The sequence below is a fragment of the Eurosta solidaginis genome, chromosome 5, assembly GCF_040869045.1.
Source record: "Eurosta solidaginis isolate ZX-2024a chromosome 5, ASM4086904v1, whole genome shotgun sequence".
Lineage (NCBI taxonomy): Eukaryota > Metazoa > Arthropoda > Insecta > Diptera > Tephritidae > Eurosta > Eurosta solidaginis.
The window spans coordinates 228,462,334-228,480,534 of NC_090323.1; the positions used below are offsets into that span (position 1 = coordinate 228,462,334).

The 18,201-nt window shown below is 39.4% G+C and overlaps 1 protein-coding gene across 2 annotated transcripts in view; it reads right to left on the reverse strand.

Moving 5' to 3' along the window:
• Positions 1-18,201, reverse strand: part of Rev1 (Rev1 DNA directed polymerase) — a 76,286-nt gene that overhangs the window by 16,347 nt on the left and 41,738 nt on the right. For both annotated transcript variants that reach the window (XR_010953646.1, XM_067788729.1), the window contains exons 5-6: positions 16,016-16,445; positions 1,100-2,045 (exon numbers count right to left, since the gene is read on the reverse strand). Coding sequence is in view for 1 of the 2 variants with exons in the window: in XM_067788729.1 (XP_067644830.1) it covers positions 1,100-2,045; positions 16,016-16,445 (1,376 nt within the window). In the remaining variant the exon portion in view is untranslated. The remainder of the gene's footprint in view (positions 1-1,099; positions 2,046-16,015; positions 16,446-18,201) is intronic.

The window sequence follows — 18,201 nt, forward strand, 5'->3', positions numbered from 1 at the left end:
GGTAAGACTCCAATACTACAGTATTTTCACGAAAATAAAATTAAATATGTATAAATAATTTATTTGTGATAAATTACGCTTTATTACTGCTATCAATCAGGAGTTAATTTCTCACAATACACAGTTGTTGGTTTTGGTGGTATCGCTTTGGAGATTTTGTTTTCAACTCCACCTCAACTCGATATCCAATGATGGATATCAATTGGAGAAATGAGTTGAATATTCATTTAAAAACTGTACATTTCTCAAAATCTCTCAAAGGTTGGAAAATAATTTAAGAATGACGTCTTAAGGAAACAACGGTTTCTCAACGGTTGGATAGTGATTGGAGAATGAAGTTGGATATCAACTAGGGAACTATCTGATTTAAGAAAAATTAAATAATGATGTTGGATATCACCTCCGGAACTAGATATATTTCGCTGGAGAATCTTTTTATTCCATGTTTGTTGGGCAAACAAAATCCAGCTGTTGCTCTATCTACAAATTATCTAGATAATAAAAAACCAATTTTGCCGCACAAAAAAGCCTCCCAAAGACGGCCTTAAACAGTGACAGAAAAATTGCTCAGTAGTTTAATTGGAGTTCAAATTTGACTAGAGTTTAAGCAAACTTGGTTTAAGCTTAGCTTAACCAACTACTGAAAAACCGGACCTAAGTCAAAAGAAAATTTTCATTGATTACGATTAACTGACATATTGTTTTACAAGGCGTTGTATGGAAAATATTGAAGAAGAAGAAACAATCAGCTGTTGAGATAACAACTCCTGCACCCGATTTCCAACATGCGCTAACGCTAAAACTCCATCGCTAAAAATATCTAAAACAGTAACAAGTGCACAGAAAAGAATGCAACGATCAGTTCCATGTGGGCACTAGGAATAACAGCCTAACTCCTTATTTTAACATAGGACTTAGGCGGTTATTCCTTATGACAACACGGTACTAAATGTTGCATGATTTTCTGCGCACTCTATACTGTTTTAGATATTTTTGCCGATGGAGTTTTAGCGTAAGCGAAAGGTGGGGCTGGTACTGAACTCATCTTGATATAAATGATCGGGGTTCATTCTTGACACATATGTATATACATATTTACCTGCACAAATATATTATTGGGGTGTAGAGTCTATCAATTTCATCTGCACAAACTAATTCACCTGCATGCATAGCCATCAAATCTATATCATACTTTTCTGGTACGTCTGCGCTTTTAAGCCATGCTAAAAGTAATTCTTCACAATTTTCTTGCATAAATATATTATCATCCGACATTTTCGGTGTTATAGCAAATTTTCCAACAAAACGATCTGTTGAGTTTGCAACTTTATGCTGGTGTTGAGTAGTATCGCATTCCATGGGTATATGCGCATATTCTCTTTCAATTTCAATGCGCAAATCTTGAGGTAAAGCAGCCAAAAACTCGGGATCTAAATGTTGTATGGCGTTTGTAGTTACCGTTGTTGTTGCTGTGCATTCTTCAGTCTTTGAAGTTGGTTTCAGGTTCCTTTGTAGTTTTAACAAGTCTTTGCATTGTTGTTTAAGTTGTGCTGCTTTTGATGTGGACGGTTGAAAATCGCTCTCATTCAAAATGCTTACATTGGTTTTGGCTGAAGCAGGCGGCGGCGGAAGCGAAGTTATATCGTTGCTAGTTATATTTTGAAGAACGTCATTGTGAGACTTTAGTATTTCGGCACGTATGTCACTAGGCAAAGCAGCAAAAACTTCCAAATCTATATTATTCGGTATGTTAGCATTACTGTTGTCTTCGGTTGTGCATTTTGATGCAACTATGGGCTTTGTTGACACTTTCTGTTTAATTAAATCTAATATGTTAGTTGACTTTTTGGATTTCTTATTCACAGAGCTATCGGTAGCAATTTTGCCGCGTCCACGCTTTCCTATAACTTTGGCAGAACGATCTGTTTTTGATTTTATAAGTTTAGTAATACCGTCCTCAGGCTCATGTTTTTTCGTTTCAATTAAGTCACTTGCTGTTTTATTAATATCACGATTATCACAGTGTAACGGATCTGTGCTTTTATCTTATTAATTGATTAAAATACCAAATATTACAACTATTATTTAATTTTAATTTTTTTTAACTCTACAAACATGAGCGCAGACCAGGGTCGGTTTAACAAGTAGGCAGAATAGGCAGTTGCCTGGGGCCCCCGAAAAATGAAAGACGTCTAAAATTTTCTTACAAAGATAAAATTCTAAAGAGTGAAAGAAAAATATAATCAGAACTGAAAATAAATTTTAATCAAATAAACAAAACTCAATTGACCGCATTCAAAAGGCGACGACAGACGAACTAGACAAGGTTCCTAAAAAGGACATTTCCGACTCATTCCACGAATTGTATTAGCGTACAAAGAAGTGTATCGAAGTGAAAGGAGAGTATATTGTATAATAAAAAAGAATTATCTCAAAATGTACACTGGTTGTTTTTATTTTGAAAAATTTCGGCTATTTTTGGAATAGAGGGTGTAGAAGGCTTCAAGCGGAAATTTCAACTAGAATGATGGATGAGGGAATGATTAATGATGGATGACAAATAAATGAATGTATTGTAACGAATTTGGGGATTTCCTGATATTTTGCACCTTCTGCTAACGTCCGTATCGCTGAACTGTCGAATAATAAAAATAAATAAATGTAAGGCGCGATAACCTCTGAAGAGATCTAAGGCCGAGCTTCTCTTCCAATTTGCGTCGTGCTTCTCTTGATTTTCCCTACAAATTGGCCGGACGGGACCTACATGTTTTATGCTGACTCCGAACGGCATCTGCAAGGCAGATGAGTTTTCACTGAGAGCTTTTCATGGCAGAAATACACCCGGAGCGCTTGCCAAACACTGCCGAGGGGCGACGCCGCTTAGAAAAATTTTATTCTAATTGAAAAACCTTATTTCTAAAATTTTGATGCTGCTTTGCCCGGGGTGTGAACCCAGGGCATACGGTGTGGTAGGCGGAGCACGCTACCATCATACCACGGTGGCCGCCGTCGAATAAATAACTCCAAAATTCAGTATTGCAATATGGTATTTATTTAGTCTTCTTTGGGACTAGTACAATTATACTTCAATATCGCGCACTTCTCAAAAGCGTGGTTAAATCAAATTGATTACTGATCCCTCTGCTTGAGCTGCTTTTATACTCTCGGTTTTCTCTTTCACCCATCTCTTCTAAGGTCTAGTAATTTCGCGAACAGTTGTAAGTCATGCTTGGTTACCAGCTATATACATGTATATTTGTAGTCTATGCGTGTGTATGTGTGAGTAACTACTTCGGCTGATGACTACATGTGTGTGCGTGAGATATCTCTTCACTTCGAGATGCTGGTTATATTTGTGGAATGTTCTTCGTCGACTTGTACATAAGTGTCGCTGCTTGCTGTGTTTTGTTGTTGCGATTATTACTAACAGCTTAGTGATGCTAATATTCGCCACAGTATCATTGAGTATCAAACATACAAATAATTTTTCGTGAATGTTCGAGAATAGAAGTTAATAAAAAGGTCGAGAATAGGTAGGTAGGTAGGTTGAACTGGCCGGCCCATGTAGACCTCACATAGACTGATTGAGTCCGTAGTGTTACCAGAAGTTTGTTTTAACGACCAAACTGGAAAACCCTATCAAAAACCAGGACCTATGTTATAAAATAACTCCGTCATCTTGGCAAATACTAGAAGCTTCCTAGGACTTAAGCCACTTGCTGCTTCTAGATCTGACAGCTGTATCACTCCTAATAGCTGGAGACTTAGTCTGGCAAGTGCAGTGCACGAGCACAGAACGTGCTCGATCGTTTCCTCCTCCAAGCCGCACATCCTACATCTGCTATCACTGACCAAGCCTAATTTAAAGGCATGTGATGCCAGAAGGCAGTGTCCAGTCAGAATACCCGTCATGAGTCTACAGTCCTCTATTTTTAATGATAGAAGCAACTGTGTTAGTCTAAGGTTGTAAGACCTACACATAATCTTCGACACTTTACAGCCCCGCGCTTGAACCCACGCCTTTCCCGCTTGGTCGATCATGTGGACCTCTCGCCTTCGCTTAATCTCGCCCAATCTAATTGTGACATCTAGGGAGCAAGTTTTAATGGATGCGCCCTTTTTAGCTAGTTCGTCCGCTTTTTCAATCCCATCTATTCCCATATGCCCTGTGACCCAATATAGATGTATGCTTCTCCCTGTCCCGATTCTCTCCAGAGACTGCCTACACTCGTAACATGCATTTAGATGCTGTGCTATGCGAGATTATTGCCTTAATTGCTGCTTGACTGTTAATATAAAAGTTAACACGGTTGCAGCTTAAGCTATTCTCTTCCAGGGTTTCTACTGCTTTGGTTACGGCTAATATTTTCGCTTGGAAAACGCTACGGTAATCCGGCAGCCTGTAGGATCTGCTTATTTCCGGATCAGCGCAGTATACCGCAGACCCTACTCCTTCCACTACTTTGGAACCATCGGTGTACACATGTATCACCTCGTCCGCCATTTGCGCACCCTTGCGCCAACCGTCCACCTCTATTGTGGCCTTAAGATCTCCCTCGAAGCGCAGATAGGGAATCATGTAGTCTGTTCGTCTTGTGATTGATGACGCTATGCTACTATGGCCATATGGTCGGCGCTCAAGCTGCCCCGAAGCACCGAGCCTGGGTGCGGTCGTTAACGCTTTGTTCTTTGCTACCAGGTCTACACGTGGGATGTGCAGAATGGTATACAGTGCAGCCGTCGGGGTTGTTTTCAGGGCTCCCGTAATGCTAAGCATCGATAGTCTGCATACCCCCTCTAATTTTTTGAGGTATGTTGTTTTTTGTGTGGCTTTCCACCAAACAAGAACTCCATAGTATAGAATAGGGCTTACAATCGCTGTAAAAACCCAATGAGAAAGAGAGGGCGATAGGCCCCACGTACACCCCAGCATTCTTTTACATGCATAGAGTGCCGTTGAGGCCTTCTTGACCCTCTCATCCACGTTGAGCTTCCATGACAGCTTACTGTCTAGGATGATTCCTAAATATTTTGTGCAAGGTTTCTCCTGTAAGGTCACCCCTCCTAACTTAGGCCTGGTCCAATTTGGGATCTTGTACCTCTTTGTAAACAAGACCATATCCGTCTTCTCCGCATTAACTTTCAACCCGACGTTAGATGCCCAGGTATGAATATCCCGAAGCGCCCGATCCATCAAAGAACTAATCGTTGGAAGGCACTTTCCACTTATGACAATTGCAACGTCATCTGCGTAAGCCGTAAGTTTTACGGGTTCCTCATCGAATTGCCTGAGCAGTTGGTTGATGACCAGCGTCCACAGCAGAGGTGATAGCACCCCTCCCTGCGGCGTGCCCCTGTCCACTGTTTTCGTGGCCTCGTACAATCCCCATTGTGATGTAATCTTTCTGCAATTTAACATGCAGCCGATCCATCTGATTAAGGCAGGATATACTTTAATGTAATTAAGACCATCCACAATCGCCCATTTTGCAACATTATTGAAAGCCCCGGCAATGTCCAAGAAGACTCCTAGAGCATACTCCTTATATTCCAGGGATTTCTCTATGCTTATTACCACCCTATGCAATGCGGTGTCTACCGACTTGCCTTTGGTGTACGCATGCTGTGTTGTGGAGGACAGCTTTTCATCCACGTTTGACTTTATGTAAGGTCGAGGATTTTCGAGATTGGTTTCATGTTGATTTTATGGAACTCTATTTGACTGATATGCGTTCAGTGAGTAAGTCATTGCAAAGTGAAAAAGCAGATGTGCAAACGTGTGCTTTTTTGTACGGATCGTTAGAAGAAATTTTAGTTTAATTCCCTGAAAAGTTCAATGATTTCGAGGAAAAAACAAAACAATAATTACCTAGTGTAGGTTATACAGAAATCGTAAAACGTACTCGTCGTCGAAAAAAGCAACCTAATAACGGAAATGCTCCAGAAGTAGAATTTCCTTGCGATAAATTTAGGACAAAAGGGTTCCTCGAAATCATCGACAATCTTCACAGTGAAATCAAACCACGTGCGAAAGTGTATATGGAAGTTTCAGAGAGATTTACATTTCTCATCAATTTTCTCTAAGTGATGGAGACCTTCACGAAGCAATGAATAACTTATTTTTTTTTTCTAGAGATTTGGAAGAATTTTTCATTGAAATGAAACAATTCCAAAGTTACGTGAACTCCAGATACACTGCTGCACAAAAAACTCAGTCATCTGTATAAGATTCTAATGGAAGATCAATTAGCCGATGTCTTTCCTAACACAGAAATAGCAGGATTTTTTTAACATTAATGATCACAAATTGTTCTGCCAAACGATCCTTCTCGCAATTAAAAAGAATCAAAGCTGCTGAAAGAGCTACAACGCGACAAGAGCGACTCGAGATGTTAGGCATTGAGTCAGATTTATTGAACAAAATCGATATTGATGATATAATTGATGAATTTGCCGAAAGCAAATGTAGAAAACGACATGTTTAAAATGTAGATAGTAATTTTATTGATATTATTACATTGTGACAATAAAATTAGTATGAAAGATATAAGTTTGTATTTTTTAAGAAAGGGAACGGAGGTGAAAAAGGGCTCCCAAATTGATGGTTGCCTAGGGCCCCGTTGAGGGTTAATCCGGCCCTGGCGCAGACGGAGTGTGGCGATTGTAGTCAATACCCAACCATATATTCAACAAGTGTTTGTATACAAATATAAACATTTTATTAAATTCGTAACATGTTACTAATGCCCGGTTTGTAAGTGGGAATTTAAACTTTAGTTAAAGCTGAGTAGAGTTTAAGAATTCTAGATGGAACCAAATACGAGGTTGCTAACAAAATCTGGTTATGCAAAATATCAGACCGATAAGCTAAAATTGATACGATACAAAGCAATGGAACGGACGTATAGTTGTAAAAGTGGCACTCTATGAAATTCAGTTGAAGTCGACGTCAATGACTTTCAATTTCGAATGCAGCCAAATCTCTCCGACCAGTTCGAAGATAAACGAGGTTTCAGACAGGGTGACCCCAATCGTACGATTTCTTTAGTTTGATGCTGAAGAAAATTATAGAAGCTGCAGAACTTAACCGCTTTGGAACAATATTCTATACAAGCGTGCAATTACTGGCGTATGCTGACGACGTTGACGAATTCGACCTGATCACGCGTGCCGTAAGTTCTCCAAAGTGAACAACTACTACAATCGATTAAAGAGTTATCCCATTCGCGCCTTGGCAACCACGCCTCTGTTGGCAGCCATAATTTCGAAATAGTAAGACCTCGTCGCATTAACACAAACAACAACTTCAGCTCTGAAATCCAGCGAAGAATCACTCTAGCCAATAAATGCTGCTATGGACTAGGTAGACACTTGAAAAGTAAAGTCCTTTCTCGGCATTTTCGTTTTGCCACCCTCGGTTGTAAATGAACACACAGCACATACACATAACTAAATCCACACAAGCATCAATTCTACCAATACCTGCTCATGTACCTTACAACTACAGGACAAACGACAGCAACAGATCAGAACGGAAATCGACACTGATGATAGCACAACGCCGAAACTGGTTTGTCTCGAAACCAAATTTGACAAGGGATGACGGAAAATCGTTCCAGTATACATCATTTATCCACCCTGTTGGAAAATCAACAAAACAAATTAAGAAAATAATGCTCTACGAGTTACTTGCCGTACCCTTCCTGCTTTATGGTGCAGAAGTATGGACCTTGAACCCATCATATTAAGCGGCTTTGCCATTTTTCGACAGAAAAGTTCAGCGAAATATTTACGGGCCTCTGCGCATTGGCGACGGCGAGTACCGAAGAAGATTTCCAGCGAATAACAACGCACCGACTAGGCTGGATTCGCTATGTTATGCGAATGAAAGATTATGATAAGAAAGTATATTTATAGGAGACCGCATATGGAAGCAGAGAAATAGGGCGGCTCACTCCGCTGGAAGGACCAGGTGGAAAACCATATAAAATTCCTTTGGTGTAACCAATTGGTGCCAAAAAAATTTGCGTCGTTCTAAAAATATTCACGAAAAACCGAAAAATTACTCGGACCTCTCTTAAGCCAGGAGTGAGGCCCATAGTATTTTTGCCCAGAACATGTCCCCTCCACTTCACCGCAGAAAAACGCTCCCCGAAGGCTTTAATAGTGAAAGGATCTACCTCAGGCGGTCATACTCTTGCCAGTGTATCAGATGGTTGCATGTTGTTGTTGTTGTAGCAGTGCTTCGCCCCATCCAACAGGTGCGACCAATCACAAATTGTCATCAATGTCCTCTAACGGGAGTCCTAGGAAACTTGCAATTTTAACAGGGGTGGGCCATAATGAGAGGGGTGTTAAAGGCGTTGGTTCCACATTACACTTAAAGAGATGGTTGGTGTCATGTGGGGACACATTTGAAGCGGGGCATACATTGTATGTCGGGGTTGATTCTGGATAGGTAAGAGTTTAACCTGTTACAGTATCCAGATCGAAGTTGAGCTAGAGTGACTCGCGTTTCCCTGGGGAGTATACGTTCCTCTTCCGCAAGTTTTGGGAACTGTTGTTTGAGTACTGGATTCACCGGACAATTCCTGGCATAAAGGTCCGACGCTTGTTTGTGGAGCTTGCTGAGGACCAGCTTGTGTTTTTTGGCTTCATACGGCTGAGTTCTCAGGTGCCGTATTTCCTCATAATGCTTACGGAGATGACTCCTTAAGCCAATCAATCAGATGTCTGTTGGGATGCCCAGGTTTCTGGGTATTCAACAGGAACTGTTTGGTTAGCATCTCATTCCTCTCCATGATGGGGAGTATTCTTGCCTCATTATGTAGATGGTGTTCTGGGGACATAAGGCAGTCGGTTCTATGTACCGGAGCGACTCGGGATTTTTCCCGACCAAGGACTGTCATTTCAGTGTAACCCCATTTAATTTGTTGCGTCAGATGGTTGCATCGTTCGGGTTGTTCTGAGTTAGAACCCAACGTTCGTCGTGCCCGAAATTGCTTTTGTGGCTGCCTGCTGTTCGCGTCCAAGGACGTCCCGCGGTTCACGCTCAAGCGTACCTATCCCACCTCCTAGCAGCAATGCTGCCCAACAGGCCACATCAGCTGTTAGCTTTTACTCCCACCAAACGGCGCCTCTAGCTAACGCGGTTGTTTTTGTTGTTGTATTGACGATAAAGACACTCCCCGAAGTGTTATCGATGTTGGTGGTCCTTTGCCGCATATAGATCCGATAAGTTCCGGTAACAAAGCACCATTAAGGTACTAGACCGACCATCTCGGGAACGATTTATATGGACACATTAAACCTTCTTGAGTCTAGACCATACCGCCCTCCCCACCCCCTAGTTCCATGAGGAACTTGGTGACGCCATAGCCTCGGTTGTAAATGAAACAGGCTTCAGCACGGGTAGATGAGGTTGACAATTGGGTTGGAGAAGCTATATATTGCGCTGGCAACCCCTTCAATCAATTTGGTATTTTAGTCGCCTCTTACGACAGGCATACCTAATGCGGGTATATTCTAAGCCCCCTAATCCTACGACGTTAAACTCACAAAGTTGCTCATGTAGTGCCAAAGTAAAATACATTAAAATAAATTGTAGATGGCAACCCTTTTTGGAAATGTCCAAGATGCAACCATACATCAGATGCACTTGGCATCACTAAAATTGTTAGAGTCGAGCAATTTGGAGAGTTTCTGATTGGCTGAAACTGCCGTTGATCGACGCCATGATTTATTTCGACGCCATCATTAATATCGTTGCTAAGCAACGTAATGAAAAGCTGCCTAGCTACAGAGTTGCGTTAGCGGCAGTGAGTTAGTTTAAAGTGAACCGGCAGCTGCACCAATACGCGGAATTATAAGCGGAAACAAAAAAAACAAAGAAAGTGATAGGTTAAAAGGACATGTACGTTGAACACAGTAAAAAGACTGAAAATATTAAATAAAGTTGTGTAAGAGACTGTAAAATATTAAACATCTTTTCTAAAGAAGGAGAACTAAGTTGTAGAGGAAAATATAGTTAATATAACGAAAGAATAAAACTGTTTTTAATAATTTAAAGAAGAATAGAAAAATTAAGGTGAGTGTGCGCGTGGCAGCCGAGTGAGTGCGCGGCGGAACATTTTTATAGGATCCCAATATGGATCCTCCACACTCATATCTCTAAGGAGACAAGACTTAAGGCTCACCATGGTCACTGCTTTCAGGCGTTACATGCTCATAAGGTAGACCTCGCCAGAAACAACAGTAGGAAATACGAGCTGCAAGAAGAAACGATTGAATCTGTATTCGTGTCCTGCGCTACCGAGATCAAGGCTTCAGATACTAGGGGCGGCAGAGTTGCCAGATCTCGAGGCAGCAAATAAGCTAGGTCCTAGAAAACTTCTAGTGTTTTCGACGGACTTATTCTATAAGTCCTGTGCCTAATTGGAGATTTTGCGTTTGGTCGTGAAACAAATTCTGGGAGCACTATGGACACATTAGTCTATGTGGGGCCTTTATTGAACGATCAATTCAACCTAACCTTACGACAGACACGCCTACCGCGGAAATAATATGGATCCGTTGGTTTGAATCTCGTAGAACTTGGCTAAACCACGGTTTAGAAAAATTTTCTAAAGAACTTGTGACTCAAGTTGTACCGTCACTTGAACCTGGAGCAGTCGATGTGGTAGGTGAGTACACTACCTCTATACAACGGCGACTGCTAGAAAAAGCTTGGATAAGTGGCTTTTTACGGTAGCTGTATAGAATCAACGCCGTGACTTCGGCTGTGGTATCACTAACACTCCTATGCAGAATTTTATAGGTGTAACGGAACAGCTCTTAATTAGATTAGAATATCCTAATGCCCATTAGCAATGGCTAACCTTATTCGCTTAAAGAAAAAAAGGATAAAATGCCACTTAGTTATACATTTATCGTCGACGCCGCGGTAAAAGCTACAAATTTTTTATTCGAAAGGAATTTTTTATACTTAGGAAATGTTTGTACAAGAAAAGGGTGAACTTAATGTTCAAAATCGTTAAAAGTTACTAAAAAACAAGTGAAGGTGTCTAAGTTCGGGTGTAACCGAACATTACATACTCAGCGTGAGCTTCAATTGTAGATTTCATTTCAGATAAATCACTTTTCTACATAACACGTGGCACCGCCCGTTTAAAAAAAATGTCTCCCCATTTCCTCTTACAATAAACTTGATAAATGAAATACTGGCGGCCACCGTGGTGTGATGGTACCCCGGGCAAAGCAACATAAAAATTTTAGAAATAAGGTTTTTCAATTAGAAGACAATTTTTCTAAGCGGGGTCGCCTTTCGGCAGTGTTTGGCAAGCGCTCCGGGTGTATTTCTGCCATGAAAAGCTCTCAGTGAAAACTCATCTGCCTTGCAGATGCCGTTCGGAGTCGGTATAAAACATGTTGGTCCCGTCCGGCCAATTTGTAGGGAAAATCAAGAGGAGCACGACGCAAATTGGAAGAGAAGCTCGGCCTTAGATCTCTTCGGAGGTTATCGCGCCTTACATTAATTTTTATTTTAAGTGAAATATCATTGATTCAATACTATTTTTTGCTAAGTTATAGCTTATTATTCTAGTCTACGACCCTTTTAAATTTGTTTTATATCTAAGTCGCCTGGTTTTTAACCGATCCCGTCCATTTTTACTAGAAATATATTCTGCTATAAGGAAAATATGTGTACACAATTTTATTTCGATATGTTAATTTTTCCTCGAGTTATGGCTCCCGAAACATAGAAAATTGTTTAGTCATAAAAGGAGCGATGCCACGCCCATTTTTTAAAATTCGAGGTTTTTCCTATTTATTGTTATATATCCACTTGGGAAATGAAATACCATTGATATAAAGCTCTTTTTTGAAAAGATATAACTTATTTTATTCGTCCACGACCCTTTTAAAAATCTTTTATATAAAAGTGGGCGTGGTCCTTAACCGATTTCATTAATTTTCTTTCAAAGCATTCTTTACGATAAGTTTAACGATTTTTGATTTATGATTAATAATATTTGTAAAATGTACAAGTCACAAGTGGGCGGTGCCACGCCCATTTTTTACATTTTTTTTCAAATTTATATCCATCAATATCAGTCCACGTGTCAAATTTCAACATTCTAGGTGTACTATTTACTAAATAATCGGGTTTTTTGTGTTTTCGAAAATGGTTAGCTTAATGTGAAAATGTGCTAAGTCACATTTTTTTAAAAATTGTATTTTAATGCAGTTTTAAAAATGAATTCAAAATACATTGATCACAAAAAAAAATATTCAAATTTTTCATTTTTACGTGCTGTGGGCATATATGTAATACTCCTATATTGCTAATAGAATATGCTCGCAATGTGTTTTGAATTCGAAATCAAAACAAGACAGCCTATAAAATTTTTGTGATTGTAGCAGCATAAGTGTGACAAGAAAAAATTTAAATTTAGGTACATTCGATTATTGAATACAAAAACAAAAACGTTTTACCAGCAATATATCGGCACTCTGATGTTTGGGAATGTACCTAGCCTTTTGTAGCAATATAGGAATATTACATATATGGCTGTGGGCAATGATGTATAAATGAAGTCGTCAGCTGTTAAAAAAAATGTGCTAAGTCAACCTGTCAATAATATCAATCTGAATTACTAGTAATTTCTTTGTGCGCGCGTTTTATTTATTTATATAATTCATTCAGTCTAAAAGTACATGCTTTGTTGTTGTTGTTGTATTAACGATAAAGACACTCCTCGACGGCTTTGGGGAGTGTTACCGATGTTGATGGCCTTTGCCGGATATATATCCGGTTCGTTCCGGTAACAAAGCACTATTAAAGTACTACTAGCTCGACCATCTCGGGAACGATTTATATGACCACATTAAACTTTCTAGGCCATCCCGCCCTCCCCACCCCGAGTTCCATGAGGAACTTGTGGTCTCCAGAGCCTCAGCTGTCAATGAAACAGGATTCGCCACGGTTAGGTGAGTTGACAATTGGGTTGGAGAAGCTATATATTGTGCTGGCAACCCCTTGAGAGGGTTGCGAACACAACCCCTTGAAATTGGATTTACCCAATTGAGACATGTCTTTGGTGTATGATAAATGCTTTGCGCTGACTATAATCTACTTCAATTCTTACATGTCGATAAATATATGCTTTCTTACAGACTAGTTTAAAATAGAAAACAATTCAAGCTTGAACTTATATAAGGTGTTATTAAAATTAATAACACTGCTGAATCGATTTGCTTGCTAGATGTATAGCCCTAATTATAGGTTCATTCATAGCATAATTCGTTTTATGAGTTATTTCGATAAATAATCTATTATGCCGAAGATCACGCAGTGGAATATATGGAATGAATAAAGTGGATAAATCTGAGCAATTTGTGCTAAAGTTTATTACTTTATAGGCAAGCATGAGTGAGATAAAAGTTCTTCTGTCATGCAAAGCCTGAAGACCAAGCAATTTGTGACTGCTGGTATATGATGGGAGGCCGTCTGGCCAGTGAAGCATACGTAAAGCAATTCTGTAAAAATTTTTGGAACTTTCTCAATTTTATAGGAGTGAGATTCATAGAAAGGATTCCATATTATTGAGCAATATTCAATACCACTTCTGACCAAGGATATATAAAGTGCTTTCAACGTCAAAGGCTCCTTAAAGTCACTGGTGTTACGTCTACTGAACCCAACCATTGCAACAGATTTTGAAACGAATAAAACAATGTGACTAGAAAAAGAGAGTTTGGAGTCAAAAATTACACCCAAGTCTCTACTCTCTTGACAATGATCAAGAGATTTAGCATTTAGTTTGTAGATAAAGTATGTGGCAGTTCTCTTTAAGGAATAAGACACAACACAACATTTGTTTGAATTTAAAAATAAATTATTGTCTGCGCACCATCCGGAAAAAGAGTCCAGATCAGAACCGTTAGAAATAAAACAAATGAATAAATTTAAGGCGCGATAACCTCCGAAGAGATTTTAGGCCGAGCTTCTCTTCCAATTTACGTCGTGCTCCTTTTTTTTTATTTTTCCTACAAATTGGCGGGACGGGACCTACTTGTTTTATGCCGACTCCGAACGGCATCTGCGAGGCAGATGAGGTTTCACTGAGAGCTTTTCATGTCAGAAATACACTCGGAGTGCTTGCCAAACACTGCCGAGGGGCGACCCCGCTTAGAAGAATTTTCTTCTAATTGAAAAATCTTATTTCTAAAATTTTGATGTTGCTTTGCACGGGGTGTGAACCCAGGGCATTCGGTGTGGTAGGCGGAGCACGCTACCATCACACCACGGTGGCCGCCAATAGTTAGAAATAGTTTGACAAATAACTAGTATTTTTTGTTAAATATATAGTTTTAGTGCTATATTTCAATCATTAAAAGGGGAGGAGTGATGGGGAAACATATTGAGTAAAAAGTGCTAAGTCAGGAGAAAAAATTTGTTTTGAGTGAGGAAATTGTGCTAAGTCATAAAATAGCTGCTGGGTTCGCATACATGATTTTTATTTATCGTTTTCAAAGCTTCTACACTCAAAAGTATTGCAACTAAGGTATCCTTATTCACAGTTTTGAAAAAAAGGTTATTTCAAAAATTATTCAGTTTTTTTCGTCTCCTGTAAAATTCGTAAAAAGTGACTTAGCACATTTTCACATTAAGCTAACGATATATAAAAAGTGGGCGTGTTTATCATCCGATTCCGCTCATTTTCAATACCAATCTATTCTGGGTCCAGATAAACTTATGTACCAAATTTGGTGAAGATATCTCAATATTTACTCAAGTTTTCGTGTTAACGGACGGGCGGACGGACATGGCACAATCAAATTTTTTTTCGATACTGATGATTTTGATATATGGAAGTACCCCAGCGGGTTAGGGGATCAGAATATACCCGCGGTAGGTATGCCTGTCGTAAGAGGCGACTAAAATACCAGATTCAAGGGGCTATGTAGCGCAACCTTTCAGGTTGCCAGCGCAATATATAGCTTCTCCAAACCCAATTGTCAACCTCACCTATCCGCGGCGAATCCTGTTTCACTAACAGACGAAGCTCCTCATGGAACTTGGGGGTAGGGAGGGAGGGAATGGCCTGAAGGTTTAATGTGGCCACATAAATCGTTCCCAATATGGTCGGGCTAGCACCTTAATGGTGCTATGGTACCGGAGCGTACCGGATTTGTATCCGGCAAAGGACCATCACATCGATAACACTCCCCAAAGCCTTCGGGGATCAACCTTATCGCTACAACAACAACAACAACAACATATATGGAAGTCTATATTTATCTCGATTCCTTTATACCTGTACAACCAACCGTTATCCAATCAAAGTTAATATACTCTGTGTGCAAAGCACGCTGAATATAATAAAATCTGCTAACTCTAGGAAAATTATGAAGAACCTTTTTTTTTCTTAGAAAAAAAAAAAAAAAATGTAAGGCGCGATAACCTCCGAAGAGATCTAAGGCCGAGCTTCTCTTCCAATTTGCGTCGTGCTCCTCTTGATTTTCCCTACAAATTGGCCGGACGGGACCTACATGTTTTATGCCGACTCCGAAAGGCATCTGCAAGGCAGATGAGTTTTCACTGAGAGCTTTTCATGGCAGAAATACACCCGGAGCGCTTGCCAAACACTGCCGAGGGGCGACCCCGCTTAGAAAAATTGTCTTCCAATTAAAAAACTTTATTTCTAAAATTTTGATGTTGCTTTGCCCGGGGTGCGAACCCAGGGCATACGGTGTGGTAGGCGGAGCACGCTACCATCACACCACGGGGGCCGCTTAGAATTCAATTGAATAATGTCCCATCTCCTTTTATGTTTATTGGTTGGATAGCACCTATTGGAAACTAAATTCTGAGATAATTCCTTCTTCAAGCAAATTCTTAGAAAGCTGAGAATTCAATTACTCATCTTTATGTAAGTCCCTGCCTACCCTTGGACGAAGCCTGGCTACACTCATGTTATACATACATACATACATATTTGTACACACATACCTTTTTGCTTTACCGCAATCTTACTGAACATATTCATGATCATATTTTCTTTGCGCTCTTTGCCCTCGTTTGGATCATTAAGTTTAGAAAGTTGTATGCCAATGCCCCGCAACTCATTTGGCGCCAATTCTAACGATTTCATTGTTGTCAACACAGTACGGGTAATTACATCTATATCGCAAGTGTACTCCGATAATGACACCGATTTTGTTATATGATCACAAACGCCATGTCCCATAAATTTTGCTGCCTCAAGTGGTGCATCTTTAGATCGCATCATTAACTTTAGTGTAACACACTTTGTACGCCGTTTTATATCATTCAGACGATTATGAACTTCAGTGGATAATTGTCGTAGAAATGTTTCTAACTCACTGTATTCTTTAAAGCGTATACCATAATTTACCTCCGCCGAAACTGATTTACGTATCTAAAATTAAAATATTGAGTTTCATTACACGGTTTTTATATTTAAATTCAACTAAATAGTGTACGTATAGTATGGAAAAGGCAAAATACTTAGGCAATTCGCCGTATGTGCAATGCTTTAATCAAATTTTATATTGGAAACCATGGAAGCAACTCAAACTTTAAAATTTCACAGCACAACACTCTTGTGAACTGCCCAAGATTTTTTGTGATTTCATTATTATTGCGACGAATATTAGCATCACTATGCAGTTAGTAAATAATCACAACAACAAATACAGTAAGCAGCCAAACTTATGTAAATGCACGCACATAACTAGCAGCTCGAACTGAAGGGATATCTCACACGCATGGGCGGATTAAAGGAGGGGCTAGCAGGGTTTATAGCCCCGGGCCCCAGCGTCGGGAGGGCCCCGCGAGCTCCAATAAATAATATCATATTACGTATTTGCGTCGTTCCCGAGATGGTCGGGCTAGTACCTTAATGGTGCTATGGTACCGGAGCGTACCGGATTTGTATCCGGCAAAGGACCATCACATCGATGACACTCCCCAAAGCCTTCGGGGAGCAACTTTATCGCTACAACAACAACAACAACAACGTATTTGCGTACACATAATTTAATTTTGCACCTCAAAATTTATATACAATAGTAATATGGAAAAGAATACACGCACTCGTTAAGAATAAGATAATATAAGCAAGCACGTTCAGAGTTCGGACTATAGTAAGTATATCGTGACATATACTCATTGTAATCTAAACCATCATATGAATTGGAAATTAAAGCCACAAATTTGATAAAAGTTTGTTCGGATGATTTACAAAATTACTTATTATTAGAACTCAAACAGTTTATACCCGCCTGAAACTACAGCCAAAAGGTTTTTTCTCTAATAGAACAGAAAAATTATATAACGAAACAGAACAAATTCTGTGTCCTTTGCAAGTTCTTAATTGGATTGTAAATGTGAACATGATCGAAGTATTCCCGAATATCTACATCGCTAAGAGGATTTTGGTTACGATTCCAATAGCAAACTGCGAATCTGAAAGGGCATTCTCGGTTTTAAAAAGAATAAAAAATATCTATCGATCAACTATGTTAGATGAACGGTTGGCCGCATTGATGAGGTTATGCATTGAAGTTGATTTACTTCGATCGATTTACTTTGATGATTTGATAAGTGACTTTGCCAGAGCAAAATCAAGAAAATAATATTTTTAATTGTATAATAATTTATAGTTTTCAACCAAAGAAAAAATATTTGCGAGAATAAATTATAAAAATAATTATAACAGTTTTTATTTATTAAAAAAAATGATCATATTTTGCTCACTTAAGTGGCCCCCATATTAATTTTAGTTCCGGGCCTCGTAAATCTTTAATCGGCCCCTGCTCACACACACACATGAAGTCATCAGCCGAAGTAGTTACTCACACATACACACGCATATAGCTCAATTACCAAGCAGGAGATACAACAGTTCTAGAAAGTGAAACATCTAGACCTTAGGAGAAATATGCGGACGAGGCAACAGAGAGTATAAAAGCAGCACAAACTGAGGAATGACTGATCAATTTGATTTAAACACGCTATTAGTTGTGAAGTGAAGTATAATTGTGAAGTACTCCTAAAGTAATTTAAATAAAAGCCAGATTGCAATACTGAATATTGGAGTTATTTATCGACAGTTCAGCGATTCGAACGTTAGCAGAAGGTGCATAATAACCAGGATTTCCCTAAATTCATTA